This window comes from Gopherus evgoodei, chromosome 11, assembly GCF_007399415.2.
Source record: "Gopherus evgoodei ecotype Sinaloan lineage chromosome 11, rGopEvg1_v1.p, whole genome shotgun sequence".
Taxonomy (NCBI): domain Eukaryota; kingdom Metazoa; phylum Chordata; order Testudines; family Testudinidae; genus Gopherus; species Gopherus evgoodei.
Genome location: NC_044332.1, coordinates 11,673,415 through 11,689,231, shown reverse-complemented (window position 1 = coordinate 11,689,231; position 15,817 = coordinate 11,673,415). Strand labels below are relative to the sequence as shown.

General features: G+C 44.7%; 1 protein-coding gene across 1 annotated transcript in view; it reads right to left on the bottom strand.

Moving 5' to 3' along the window:
• Positions 1-387: 387 nt before the first annotated feature.
• Positions 388-15,817, bottom strand: part of MREG (melanoregulin) — a 36,556-nt gene continuing 21,126 nt past the window's right edge. Inside the window, exons 3-5 of the mRNA XM_030581094.1 lie at positions 5,227-5,317; positions 2,498-2,661; positions 388-2,140 (exon numbers count right to left, since the gene is read on the bottom strand). Coding sequence (XP_030436954.1) covers positions 2,006-2,140; positions 2,498-2,661; positions 5,227-5,317 — 390 coding nt within the window. The 3' untranslated portion in view covers positions 388-2,005. The remainder of the gene's footprint in view (positions 2,141-2,497; positions 2,662-5,226; positions 5,318-15,817) is intronic.

Below are 15,817 nucleotides of genomic sequence, written 5' to 3'. Positions count from 1 at the left end.
AAGGGACGCAAAGTTAGGTTGGCTTAACTACATTGCCCAGGGCTGTGAAAACGGTCACTCCCTGTGCTGAGTAATTAAGGTGACCTAAGCCATGGTGTGAAGAATTCTTTGACTGACCCAGTTACTGCCTTTCAGAGAGGCGGACTTCCTGCAGTGACAGAACTACTCCTCCTGTCTTTGTAGCAAGTGTCTGCATTACAGCAGCACAGGTGTTGCATTTCTAGCATAGACACACCCTGACCATCATATACAAGTGCATGAAGTAGATGCTCTGCATTCCCCCAGCCACTCAAGCAGTAGCAAAACTGCATTTTTTTTGGTTCAGAAAGACTCACTGAGCAGGTCCCCAGGGAGGCAGACACCCCCTCAAATGAGAACTTGGCCTGATTGTCACAGAACTTTGTGTTTATTAAAGTTAGGTTTCATCAATGTACAGAACTGACAAAAAATGTCCAGGAAGATTGACAAACATTTACAATTTATATATTTGAACACTGTAGGTATAAACAAATAAAAGTTCTCTCACTATTTTGTTTCCTGGGAAGCCTCCAATGAAACCAACTCTCTCAGCTGGCCCCTCTGCAGCAGTTCTATTAACCACTGATGAACAAGAACTCCTACTTATTCTTAACATCCAGTGTTTTAAAATTATTGCTTATTACCAGATAAAAGAGCAAGATGACATATTATGGGTCATTATTAAAAATATCGTGTCACAAGCTTTGTAACAGCACACTCTTTTTTGCGCAATACACTCCTCTTTTTCCATTTAAAATAATGCAGTTATGACGACAAAGGTTTTCCAGAAGCAACTAGTGATTTTGGGTACCCAACCAGAGGTGCCTTAAAGGGGCCTGCTCGTCACACATTAGTGCTTAGCACACCCTGAAAACCAGTCTCCTCTAAAGAGTCAAGTTGAGTATCAAACAATGGAGCCATCCCAAAATCACTAGTCTCTTTGGAAGGTCTTGGCCGATTTGTTTATAGAGATTCAGTGAAAAGGTTTTAATAACCCAGCATCACACGTGCTTTGCAAAACAAGTCTTTAGAACAGAATCTCACTGGGAGCTAAGCTTGGACTAAGCACTGGCTTCATGCTTGAGTTACAGAGCTCAGTCCTGAACAAGCAGTTTTCAATCTCAGGAGGGGAGATGCCAGCCGGAGGAACAGGATTTGATTTTCTGCCACCACACCTACAGGAGTAGTTCCAGGGCTGAATAAATAAGAAGGGAAGGAATGTTCTCTTTGTGTAGTGCTGCTGATGAAATGGGAAATCATACCCGTGTCGAAATCTTACCACATCATTGGACAAGTGCAGTCCTTGACACATGCAACTAAATCCACTCACAAATTTACTCACCCGCTCACTGCCTAGAGTGATCAGCCCCCACGTGTCTTAGCTTGGCTGCTGACGGAATGGGGGAAGATAAAGTCTAATTTACATAATGCACAATACAGTCCATTTTAGTCGAGGGATGATACCACCATGGAGAGAGATTTAATACGTTTCTAGTCAAAGGCGGTTAAAAAAAAAGTCTCCCTCAGAGGTTCTCCTGACTACAAAGGACAATGTAGGGAACGTCCAGTTATGAGATGCCACTGGAGAGCCACCAGAAATAGAGAATTTTATATGCTGCTCTAACTAGAGGCATCCCAGCCTTTACAACACTTGGTACAGTGGGTTCCCCTCCTCCCCAAACACATCCATGTCCTTGCTCAGAGATTGATCTCGTATAGACTTCCACCTGCAGAACTCAGGTTCATAGTAGCACTTGCTCCTTTCCACTGGGAGACATCCCTGCACCAAGGCCCACTCTTAGCCCTGATGGATCTTTTTGATTGTTCCACCCTTGCACTCCTTGCTCATAATAAAGTCATTTTACTTGGGCACTTTGCTCTTGTCCTCCGAAGGAAAGAAATCACGTTGCTTTGGCTAACCTCAGCGAGTGAACCAACTCCCATGAGGAAACGGAAACCCAGCACACCTCCTGCCCAAGCAGTCTCTTCAGGGCAATGGAGCAAGGACATGCTGCATTTCTTTCCGATGGCCTTCCACTTTCGCTGCACTGGGTCTCTTTGGATAGGCGATCCTGGCCATCTTAAAGAATTCATTGGCAGCGTCCAGTGCAATAAGACGATCCTGTCAAAATAATGGAGTCGTCAGAATTGCTGGTATCCATTCAAAAATGCCCTCTCAGACAGGCTTGAAAAGATGTAAGGCCTAATCCTTCATGCTGTCATGCCAGTGTCCTGGCTCCAAGAGAAATAATGGCATAAAACTGGAGTAACTCTTAGCTGAATCAGGCTTGTGGTCTACAATGCACACGTTTCTATCTGTGCCCAAGCCGGCCACCAGTGCAATCTTGGACTGAACAGTCCTATTTGGGAGACGGAGGTACACGGGGCTTTGATCCCGTGCATTTCACTACTCATGCCACTTGTGACCTCATTAGCAGAGACAGAGTGGGTTAGATAAGATAGAAACTTAGCTACCTACCACCACAAAGAGGTATCGCTCACAGAGCTCCCAGCTGTTTGGGAAAATGTTTGTCTCCTCAGAGAGCTTTAACAGGATCTCCCGGGCTTTCCTCATGTTCTGAGTATCGCTGATGATGCTAAGTTTAGTCACCGATAACAGGGAGTCTGCTTCCTTGTGAAACCCTACGGCAGAGAGAATCAGTCCAGTTTAAATGAAAGGCACAAAACATGGCAGGATGTAAGTGGGCAATAACATTACTGCAAAGAACCAACCCATCCAATCCAGCTCTCTGCTAGTAGACAGCTTGGTATATATTTGGAGGTTCGCTGTTCCCCCTCTGCCTTGTGTGTTTGCCTTTTAGTGTTCCTATTTTATACCCCATGACAGGAAAAAATAAATCACACTTGGATAAAATGAACTAGCATTTCCTTTGAGCAGGCTTCACTGTGTGCCCTTGCTGTAGGGTGAAAGGGAGGCCACCAGTGAGACACCATTTGAAACTGCAACACGTGCATTGTGCTCTCTCAATTAAAGGCCACCTTTACTTGTGCTGATTCAGTCTTTGCCTACTCTGTGTGCATAGACAGTGAGTACGTTCAGTATAGGCTGGGTGCCCTGCTCTTTCCATGAGCCAGCAAGTCCCGGTGCTGCTGATAGAACTGAACACATTCAGCACCTTTCAGGCTCCCCCCAAAAAAGCCAACCAACTGAAGGGAAAAAGCAACACAGAGTAAAAGTGCAGGTAGTTGTTTGGGACTGAAACACTCAGCATGGTTTGTTTTTTGTTTTTTTTTAAATAAGAGTAGCATCTGTGAGAAGAAAGCGACTTGGAATGTAACCTCCATGATGTACCCATAAGCCTGGCCCCAGGAATTATGTGACTGCAGCATCATAAAGGTCCTACTGATAAAGTCTGTCTGTATGCGCTTGTGGTTAAAGCATGGGACTGGGAGTCTGGAGATCTGGTGGTTTATATCTAGTTTTGCTATTGACTTCCTGTGTAGGCCCATCAAATTACTTGCTTTGTGTCTCATGTTTTCCGGCTCCGCTCTGTAAGACAGGTAGAGGATTTCTTATACGTCACAGGGGTGTTAGTGTTTGAAAAGGATTTTGTGCTAGTGTAGTACTTTAAGGGCTTCGGTGCATTATGGATTTGTAATAAGCGGTGTGTAGGAGCTAACCAAGTCTGGTTGATAAAGGTTAACAATGATTCACAGCTTCAGTGCATAAGATTCCCTCCATCATCACGTTTGGGAAAACAAGATTCCTTTGCTCTTAGTGGTCACGTCTTTGCAAAAGCAAAAAGTCCAGGAACTGACACCTGAGGGATCCAGTTCCCCTGTGCAAGAGAGACTTCCACGTGAGCAGTGCAAATCACTGCCTTCCTGATCTGCCAAAATTTTGCATCAGTTTTGTCCAGGTGTCAGTAACTACACAAGGCCCTGGGGACTCTAGCCCCACATATCGTTGCAGTTTCCTCCAGAGGACCAGCCAGATGTGTTTGGTGGATTTAACTCTTTCCAGGACATGTAGGCAAAGCAGTGGAAAGAAAAGGGAATTAACAAGTAGTTTTATTCATTTAAACTCTATTTAAAATTTCTTTCCGGTTCTTCAGATCTGCTGGTATTAACCAGAGGAGGGAAATGGATATTTTCACATCATTTTCATCAGAAAAAGCTTTGGGAAAAATGTAGTTGTAGTGAAAATCAGTGCTCTTTCATACTGAGCTGCCTGGCTCTTAAAAAGACAGGATAATCCCCAACCCCATTGTCCAAATAGCCTGGGGACAGGCATTTTATTTGGATAATCAGAATTTGGTTAATCAAGGGGACTGGACCCAGCCAGCCATTCAGCAGCAGGGTGGCCTCCCCCAGGGCTGGAGGCTCATCCTTTTCCTCTGCAGTCCTGGCCAGAGTCTCTGCCCTGCTCCCTCACTCCTGTGACAGCAGGACTGCAGATGCTCCCTGCACTGCCACAGGGCCGGTGACATCTGCCTCCTGCAGGCACAAGGTGTGGGACAGAGCAGAGACCCCTGGCCAGGACTCTGCTAGAACTGCAGATCCTCAGTCCTCCCCTGCACCTCCAGGAGCCCTCTGCAGCTCCATTGTCAGGGCACTGTTTGCTCTCTCCTGTGCCAGAGAGGCTGAAGAGAGCTCCTGGTTCTGCCACAGGAGCCATTCAACAGGGTGGGCTCCCCCACAGATGGGGGCTCCTCCTCCCAGTCCTGGCCCTGAGATGCATGGGAGACAGCAAATGGATCTGGATAATGCAGTGGTTTGGATAAATGGGAGTATACTGTATACCGGATCACAATGCAGGCGTTAAATAGACGAACACCATGCATGTCATGGCAGGGCAGAGGGGACACCCCCTTTCTTATCTGGTGGAGCACCTACCGCCACTCTCTGTAACCACCCTAGGCAACTTTTTGACTAGTGGACCCACCCAGAATTTACAGAACCAGTGACCAGACGCTTCCTCCAAGCCCACCCACCCATAAGCTGCTGCGGAGAGCCACAGCACAGCACTCCTTTGCATGGCAGGAGGGAAAGGACCCAGTGTCCCTCTGCGCTACCTCTTTCCAACTGCACCCCTCTTCAGTGAAGCCTTGGTGGCTCTGTCATTTTGCATCTACGCAAAACAAAAGAAATGGAGGGGAGATTACCCTAAGATATGAAGGCATCAGTAACAGCCTTTGCTGAACAGCTGTCCTGCTGCAAATAAAATAGCCACGACCTCGAGTTTACCTAATTCTTCCAAAACACGCTTCCATCTGCTTCTCACTTCCCTTCGGGTTTGCCGCAAGGTATAGATGTCGTAGTTCAGTTTTTGCCATTCCTGCAAGGCAAAGGGAGAACAGATTCAGACTTCTTCATTCTGTACGGCTCATCCCACCTGGCTCTTTTCCAGCGATTTGTACTTCTGGCGACACAGCCACATTCATAGGCCTATGACAGAGTAACGGCTCACCCCACAGGTCTGTTCCCAGTGTGGATTTATGGCCAGAGCTGCTTACTTTACCAACTAAAATAATTTTTTCCTATTTTAACCTTGCCACAGCTGTGGGAGAATGGACATGATTTTGGCTTAAGCATCAACATAATTAACTAAGTTCTAATCACAAGGCCCAGTTTAACTGCATTTTAAAATATGGGCTCATCTTTCCATAGCATTGGACCTACAGCTGGTTGAAAAGTGCAAAGTATTGTCAGTGAAAAAATGCTGAACAGAAAGCTAAAAACCACAAAATGCTTCTATTTCTGTCGGAAAACCAGAACACTTCCATTCCTCCACCTCCAGAAAAGGCAGCTTTTTTCCATCAAAAACAAATGGACCAGAACATTTCAGCTGGTCTCACTTGGACCCAGTTCTTTTCCCAATGAAGCCACTGACCTAACTCCCATTTATTTCAATGGAAGCTAGGTTGCTCTCTTCAAAATATGGACGAGCTCTACTCAACACTAATTAAACTTGGGTTTCCTCGTAAATGTATTCTGCGCTCAGTTACACTGGTATAATCCCCAAGAAAATCCATGGTCTTCAAGTTGTACTGTATTGCAGAGTTTAGCCTATACTTTTTGAAAACTTTGCCAATGATTTATGGGTCCAATAGCTAAAAATGGACTCCTTATTTGGGGCAGAGGAGAGAAAGAGGGCAATAATCTAGAAACAGAGCCCAACCCTCAGCTGGATTCTGCAATGCTATCCTAGGATGCAGAACAAGGTGTGCTGGAGGAACTGGTTCATTTCCACTCCCACTCAGTTGGTCTGAAGCCCAACTGAAGCCCTAGATATATCCTCCCATCAAAGAGCTTTTCCTGGAATTTGGAGACACAAAAAGTTGTTCCTGTGATGATCTCTTATCTACTTATACCAAACCTTCCATTGCAACTGCTGATTTTCCCAGGCTTCTAGCTTCCAAAGAAATGGCACCTTTGGCTTGCAATTTTCCATGTCTGATCACAACCCACAGGATTTGTGGTTGTTAAAGTTTGAGCATAACCCAGTGACACATTTCAATTAGGCCAGGACCAGATTTGCAGAAGAGCTCAGCTCCCATTTAGGCACCTAAATGAAGATTTTCAGAAGTGCTTACGGTATGTCTACGCTGCCTGCCGGATCGGCGGGCAGCAATCAATCCAGCAGGGATCGATTTATCACATCTAGTCTAGACACGATAAAAATCTACCCCCAAGCCCTCTCCCTTCGACTCCTGTACTCCAGCGCTGCAAGAGGTGCAGGCAGAGTCGACAGGGGAGCAGCACAAGTCAACTCATTGTGGTGAAGACATCACGGTAAGTCAATCTAAATACTATGACTTCCGCTACATTAGTCACATAGCTGAAGTTGCTTAACTTAGATCGACCTCTCCCCCCGCCCCCAGTGTAGACCAGGGCTCAGAGAACAATAGAAATCGAGCCCTTTAGAAAACCTGGGCCACTATTATTTAAATAGCCAAAAAAAGATATTTGTTTTGTCCATGCTTAACTCAGAAATGGCTGATTTTTACAAGCCAGGACTTATCGCCTCGCAGGACTAGCCTTCAAGCTAAAAGAGAACATTAATAGTTAAAAATGACTGAACAACTAGGTTTGCATATATGATTTCCATTCAATTTACAGTTACTATGCAATTTGTTGTGCTGCGGAATACAAAGTATCCGGGTTTTAGTGTCATTTCGTACTTATCTTTTAATCTGGTATCCCAGATCTTACAGTGACATTAGTATAGCTATTTCTGCATTAATATTTCAATTGACATTACAGAGATTAAATGCCAACGCTTATTTATATAACATCAAAACTGTGCACACAACAGTCAGGGAAACTGGAAAGTTTAAGCAGTGATGGTTCAGCTTCTTTCCAATCCCCACCCAATTGCCCAACTACCACCCCATACACACACTTTCCTCCTCTAAAAACAAAACAGACACCTCACTTAGGAAGGCACAAAGCCATCTATCAAAGAACTGCCGGGGGGTTGGGGAGGGTGTGCAAACACTTGGACAGTTCATTACAATCAAAACCAGTTAAATTACATATGAGAAATTAGATCCATATGTTTAATAGCCATTGTGGAGGAGACAGATGTCACCAACAGCCAGTCATAGCTGCATTGTATGCCTGACTTTCTAATCCCATTTCACCATTGTAATAAAGACAGCTGTATACAATGTACCTTTCCCTGCACATTCGTATGCATCTTGTTTATTAACCTGCCATTTTGATTAAAGTAATTTTTATATGTTTTAATGTCCAGAAATTAGAGAGCCATTAACTAAAATTATGGAGCACATCCAGATCAATTAAAGAAGGGAGAATGATCTGCCAGTAAAACGCATTATGTTGATAATTTTCCTACAATTACACAGAAAGTCTGCAAGAGAAACTTGTCATTTTTAACAGGAAATAACTAACAGGTAAATGCTAATTTAGCTTTTAAAGGTGACCAGCAGATATTGGGATATTGTCCCATTTCCTCTCCCCCCTCCTTTCTTTTTTAAATTTAAACAGGCATTAAAATTCACTTTAAATATTTGTTTTTGTTTTTCCTGAAGGCTGATTTTGCTCAAATTCGCTCCAAAACAACAACACTGCTTTTAATTTTGGGTTAAAAAAACAAAAACCAAAAACTTAACATTCTGTCCTATTTTGTTTTAATATGTTGGACTTTTAAAAGGGAATCCACCCCACAAACTTGCACTGAATAAGGGGGTGGGGGGTGGGAAGAGGTGAGAGTTAAAACCAATTAGGTATTTCGATCAGTCTGAGTGCAGATAGAGGGTGGGGTTCTGTTTGCATTTTACCCAGAAATATCGCAGTTAGCAGAAGGTTTGGGCAATGGAGTGGGCTCAGTCTCTGCTCTCAGTTGATAGGTCAGACATGTTTTAATCTTTCACATACACATACTCCTTTCAAAGTGTTTTTCAAAAGTTTGAAATTAAAAAAAAAAATAATCTCAAAATCCCATGTGCTCTTAATTAGTTGATTTTATTGCTCTTGTGAGGACATAGCCTGCCTAGTTCTCCAGCCCACTCCACCCTCAAGAGTCCTGCAACAAAGAACACAGAAGAAGAGAGTTTTTAAGAGAAACTGAAAAGCAGAAATTCCATTCTATGGAATCATATTGACAACTTCTCCCCCTCCCCCCGAGTCATCAGCAAGGTCGAGATGTTTAGATCCACAGCACTGAGCTAAGAGAGTCACTGATAGCAGTAGTAGGCTGTTATTTTCTGTGCGAAGCAGCCTGTACAAGGGGATGAGACACTCTGCCTCTCGGTCTCACAGCTATTTACTAGCCTGCACAGGAATGTTGAGACTCAGGACACCTCGGTTCTAGTCCCAGTTCTGGAAGCGTGTGCGCTCTGGGGGTTACAGAGCCTTCTGCCCCCAACTCATCCTCCAATTGCTTTCTCTGCCCCCACCCCCGAGACCTTTGGTTCCCAGACCCCTGGCTCTCACACCTCTGAATCCCACTCCGACTGACGGCTCCTCCTCGCTGCCTCGGCACCTGCAGCACTGAACACAGACTATTCATGCTCTCAGCTTGGATTCAGAGGCCTCAGTGGCCCCCTGCAAGGAGGAGGAGACATGGCAGGGAAAGTCCTACCCAGCCCAGCAGCTCTTGAATGCAGCACGCTCAGTCTTGACAGCGGAGGTGGCACATGTGTTGTCTAGTTGGCACATAGCCGCTGTGCTGCGAGGTGATGGAGCACGCTCAGTGAAGACAGGCTCTTCGGAGATGTCACCACCGTTTTCTCTTCTGAGCTTGTGGGAGCTGAGATTTTCGGATGCTTATAACCCTGCTTGTGAAAATCTGGCCAAGCCACATCCTTCCTGCCAAATATCAAGTCCCTGCTGCAAAACTTGGGCATGCTTGAGCTTCTCGGTGAAGTTACTGTAAGAAATTGGAGTCAGCTGAACAACTCCCTCACCCACACCCCTCTGGAAAAAAAAGCCTGAGGCAGACACCTGACAAAGCAAAGTTCAGCCTGAACTATTACAGTTTGGCAAAGCTAAAGGCAACTGTGGAACAGGGTCTTATAATGGAAGTGAAGTTTGCCTGGCACTATAGCCCTCAATACCAGCTCTCCCTCAACTGACTCATGACAACACCTGTGTGTTACTAGGAGACAAACTGGATGTTTCCATATTGCACGTCTAGCACATTCATACTTGGAGCGCTTTGTGTAATTACTGTGTGCGCCTCTGTACTGGAATGGAAAAGTGCCTTAGGTGCACTGAGCAGAAGGACACCATGTTCTTCCAGTGATGACTCAAGACATTTGGGTACCAGTCATATTTACAGTAGGGTGAGGCATGGTCCATCAAATTGAGGCTCTGGCAAGAAATGATGAAGACAAGAACGTCTCACTCATTGTCTCCTGACTCACTAACGAACTCTCTCGCCCTGCCACGTCACAGAGACAGGTGAGTGTGGGCTGCTGACTCCTTGCATCCATGATGAGCTAGGTTTACAGCACCAGGAAATCCACATCTTACCTTGTTAATGCAGAAGAGTTTCAGGCAGAGATTTTCAGCTTAGCCAAGTAGGCGGATTTAGCCATACCTCTCCCATTGAAGTTCATGGAATTAGGAGTGAAATCCCTTAGCTGATTTTGAACATATCAGCCTCAGTTTCCAGCACAGTATCAAGCAGGTGCATTCTCTCTGCTCATTACTTGGCAGTCACCAGCCCTTGCTTCCCTTTCTCCTGGTTGCCATCTTGTCATGATGCCAATGTGTGACTAAAGCTGAACGCCAGTACAGCACTGACCCATGGGCACACGAGCCAGAAAAAGGCCAAGAACAGAAACAGCCCTGCAGTTACTATCACCCCTGGGCTCAGAACTGGGACTGGGACACCCGGACCAAGAGAACCATCCCCATGATTGTGGCAGCCCCCGTTTGTAGGCTGGTCTCACTTCTCCCTAGGGACTGGCCTTGTAAAGAGCGGCTCTAAGATCAGGGAGTGCAAAAGTGGCTCAAGGCCTCTTCGTACACACTGGCCCACCCAGCTGCACTAACTGCTCCCTAGTCACACGTCCAGCCCTGTACGTATGAAGTTGGTGACATCAGAGCAGAGCTGCAGGATCCCCATCCCTGGAACTGGACAGCTCTTGTATGTGAGAGGACTAGCAACAACCATCTAGCAAGATCTTCAGTAGCCTGCGGGCAGCATCAAAGGAAAGTAACTTAGAACAGATTCAAGGACTCTGACTAGGGAACAAACCAAGCTGGAACCGTGACCAGGTCTCAGGGAAGAAGAGACAGCACAAAATGACCCACATCTCAGAAGCAGGACCCTAGATAAGAACAGAGGCACTAACCCCTCCTATTGCCTGCCACATTGGTCTCAAAGATATAAAGAAGCCAAGCCATAAAACACACACTCAATTGTCACTCATACATCTCCCGCTGAAATCATACATAGGCACTATATACAGTGCCTAGGGCAGAATTTGTCTCTGTAATGCAGTGTCTAATGCCAACACATGTGTAGCCCTAGCATTATCGGGTTGAGCAATTTTCAATTTCAGTGTTTTCCTGGCCTAAGTCTAGTCTGAATTCCTGTATTTGAATGATGGATACAAATCTTGTTTGCATGTCACAATCACACTGCGAGATCGGATGAATTCACCAAGTAGTACTGGCTGATCGCTTGCTGTCTATCAGACCAGTAAGATCAGAATCTCATTTCCCAGATATGCAGCATCCTGGGCAAGATTTCTATCTCAAAGGAGCACACATCAGTTTAGGCCCTGATTCAGTAATTCAAATCAGTGGGGGGAAACTTCCAATGCTTTAATTGAGAACCGGGTCCAGCCCTTGAGGTACACTACCAAAGCAGCCTTTAAGAAAGTCACTTTAAGACGTCGCGTTGATGAAATGTTCTTTTGTACTATAAACCACTGAGGTGACGCAAGTATTGTCATTTGTTTGTAACAAATGGGATTAGATACTTATGCCAAAAAATAATGTAAACCCAGGTGCTAAGATTAGACTCCTAATTAGAAGTGTCCTGATTTTTAGAAGTGCTGATTTGTGGGTGTCCAGTACAGATCAGGCCACTCTTTGAGCAACTAACTCAGATTAGGATCCAAACTTTAGGCATCAGGTTTGAAAATGTTGGCCCCCAGCTTCTCTGGTTACAAGCAGAATATCTCTATACTTCTTCTATGTGCAGCCAGCCAAGTCAAGACTGCAGCACTCCAAGTGAATAATCCGTTTCCCCCTATTGCTCAAATATAATCAAAGGAACTCCTCTGAGATTATTTTGAGTGAGAGGATCACTGATATTAAGATAAATTCATGACTATGTCAGGAGAGAAGGGGAAATGCATATCAGCACACAGCAGCTTGTACTGTTTTTTCCCCAGCCTGGGAGTAGGAAGAAATCCTTCATTCTTAGCCAAGAGTATTGGTGCTATTTACTGATCTGCAAAGCAAAACGGAGGTGTTTCCCTTCCCCACCCCCTCCCTTGGAGCCTCAAAATGGCCTCATTGTTCCAGTTTTGCACATGACCCGGATACACCATTTAAGTTCTGAAAAAGGAGAGGATACAGTAACAACCTGGAAGTCCTCTCTTTTGTGATGCAGCCTGGACACTAGGATGTGAACTCTGGCTCAATGAGAAGAGAAAGATTGTTTTTTAACTGAAGAAGAGACTGCAGTTTGTAAGTGAGAGCTTGAGGGGGAGTTGACTGCAACCTGGAGAGCAAAAATCCCCAAACCTCAGCCTTTGCAGTGCGAGGCACATACTGCCAAGGCCTATTCTTGGCAGAGATCTGTTGGAATCCTCCCAAAGTCCTCATGACCCAAAGTATTAACAAGGAAGGAAGGAAAGGTCTATGCAAAAAATAAGCAGTGAATCTCTGACCGCCTCTTTAGACAAATACATTTTTAATATACAAACTATTCGCTCATTTGAGTTGAATCCAATAATTAGTTTCCATTATTAGGAGCCCTGGATGAGTGGAAAGTGTTTTTACCATATTGTTTTATACCAGTCCATGGACCTCTGGGGGTCTGCAAACTATGTCTGGGATTTCCAAAGGGGTCTGCACCTCCATTCGAAATTGTTTAGGGGTCCACAAATGTTAAAAGGTTGAAAACCACTGCTGTATACTAATCACCCCAGAAATCCCTGATCTCTGTCTCCACCTGAATTTTACATTAACAGGAATCTTGCTAGAACCCATCTGCAGCAAAGCAATGTTCATACAGGTCTGGCTTTAATTACACTTAGAATTACTGGGCCAAACTCTGCTCTCTAATGTAAATCCAGAGCAATTTCATTAGTATCAAAGGAGCTGCTCCTGATTTACCCCAGCAGAACTGGTTCCATTGTCTGTTTTGTTTAGAAACTAGGCTGCCGCTTTCTTTTAAAATCTGTAGTCACTGAATTATTCCGTTGACATTTAAAGGCTATAACACAGGCAGCAACAGCAAACTCTCCTCCTCTACCACCCCACATCGCCTGGGTAATAGCTTCATCTCACCCTTTTCATAGAAACTGCTACTCAACACTAACTGTGGTACAGGTAGGTAGGGGCGGATTCTCCATCTCTGGCGGTCTTCAAATCCAGACTGGCTGCCTTTCTGGATGATAGACTTTGGTCAAACAAGTTATTGGGCTCAGTACGGGGAGATCTGGGTCAAACTCTATGGCCTGTGTTATTAAGGTCAGACCAGATGTTCTAATGCCTTTAACGTCTCGGAATCGAACAATGCCACCTCATGGTGAACCTACCCCGAGGATCACTCCTTGGCTTCTTCCCTGGACTGGGCGTTCAGAGTTGCCAAAGATGAGGGCAATTTTAGTGACCGTCCACAGAGTGCAGGCCAAAGACTAACTTTTGTCCAAATAGTCTGACTGTTTGATGGTTAATAGAAGCAGTTAATATTAATACAGGATGGATAGAACTAGTGACCTAAAAGTGGAAGGTGATGCATCTTGTTACAACCTTTGAAGCCATCAAACTTCCCTCATTGATGAATTAGAGGGTGCATGTGCCTGCAGTCTAGTCAGAATTGCTATGTACTGCAGGTTATTGTCCGTGACACTCCTGATAAGCATATGGTTTAATTCCCATCTAACATTTTTGTTAGCATTAATTATTTTAACGCTGGGTCTTCTTTTTATCGATATAAATGTCCCATCCCTCTTTGAATATAAAGAGGGCATACAAAGGGCTGAAACCAGACTGAAGAGTTTTTGTAAACAACATACAAAAGCATGACAATGAGAAGACACTCTGGGAAAATGCTCGCTAGGGACGCTTCCTGTTTCGCCAACCATCTTGCAGAAAGCAGCTTCTTTCCTTTAGGAAGTTAAGTTGGTTTTGCTTCTATGAAAATTAAATAAATTGAACCCCCTTCCCTAAATGTTGGGCCATTTTAAAGTCCGCCATCTGTTGAACACAGCAGACTATTAACAGAGTGATGGATTCAAGAGAGCAAAGGAATGGAAACCACACACTTTACTGGTAACCATGACATCGGTATGGAAACGCATCACAGCTCCTGCCACCACCTATGACTCTTGTGCAACAGCAGTCACAGCTCCCAGGGCTGAAAATGAAGTGTAGGGAGGAGGTGACAGGTGGGAAGGAGAAGACCCTTGGCTAGTTAGAACACTGCAGCTGGTGGCTTTAGAGGCTTTGTACAGCTGTTCGGGGCAGGACGCAGCAGCACTTGCTACTGTAAGGGGAAGAAGAGGACGTGGTGTCCCATCAGAGCATGAGTTAGCAGAGAGGCAGCGTGGACTTGTGGGTGGGGCACTGGACTGGGAGTCCAGAGAGCTCGTTTCTATTCTTGGGTCTGCCTTTAACTTGCTACGTGATCTTGAGCAAATCACTCGCTTCTTTGTGCCTCTGGTTCCCCTTTTACTTCTTGTCTATTCAGATTGGAAATTCTTCAGTACAGGGACTGTCTTATGATGTTCCTGAACATTGTCTAGTACAACGGAGGAATCAGGCCTCAACTGGGTTCTGTAGGTGCTACCATAATAAAAATATTAGTACAAAAGCAGCAAGAGGTCCTAGCTCGGCCTAACGAAGCTTTTTGAAAAGAACCAGAAACGAGTCGCTAGCACTGTGTCCCCTTTCCTACTCCACCCTTCTGCCACTTGCAAGGGATGCATCTAAACTCCAAGGAGGGTTTTAGGTAAAGCCAACCTTTTAAGCTGTTACTCCCTGCAACTTTCCAACTCAAAGTCCCCACCAACAGGCTGCGGCCACAATACACAACTGCAGCTGTCCCCACAATAGTTGGGGAAGCTTTAATGGAGGACATGCTCTGAAAGGAGCATGTCTGAACTTCTGCAAAGCTTTGGAGAAGCATGGTCCGAGTGCACCAGAAACCCCTGAAAAGGGGAGAAGGTTCTCAAGCCTCAGCTGAAAATGCTTTGCATGGCTCTCCCAAGTCAAGAGTTCTCATCCAGCTGTGCCACACTGCACAAGTAACTTCAATCTCTGTGCCTTTGTTTCTACTACTTAGTTCAACGTGCTGCAGAAACATTGACTAACTGATCCTTGTACCGCTCAGGCTGAGTAGTCGTATTCCTACAAAATGGCATAGGGAACCTCACAAATGGCAGCAAGCAAACCCTTCTTTTTCTGCTACTCACTAACACTACAGCCCTTCAGAAAGCAAATATTAATGAAAATAGTCTCACTTGGGGGAGGGGATTTGCTTCCAAATTCTGATTGAATGAGAAAATTCAGTATCCAGACATGTGGCCTTGACTTCAGCTGGTAAATAGCCATAACTCCACTGAAGATCTGAACCCTTGAGTGACTTACCACCTCACTCACTGTCAGAAATATCAGGAATGTTGATTTGGGTCAGTCCCGGTTTGGTTGATTCTACACTAGATGTGTCAGAGCTGAGAGCTCTCGTACCTTAATAGAATATTCATCAATGATGATCTTTAACACAGATGTCCTTTCTCCCAAATGTTAATTGGATATGGATGTTAAAAAGGTGTTAGCAAAAGAAACCCAAATATATTAAAGCAATCTAAAAATCCTCACTCTTAGCTGCAGAGCTCTTACTTTTGTGAATTTAGTAAGTTATCATTTTACTAGTTCTCCAGTCAGTCTTCCAGAGTAGATGGAACCTGAATGTTTATTGTAATAAGCAGGGGGAAGTTTTAAAAAAGCCCCTGTGGACATTTTATCCATCCTAGAAAAGTAAAAAGTATTTCCACACTTTGTGGGTCATCTTTAATGGCCAAGTTGGATAATGGAGATCAATAAATCCATTTATTAAACTATCTGTTCTTACAGATAATGTTCCACATTATTATTCGGCTACACAGGTACATACTTGTGG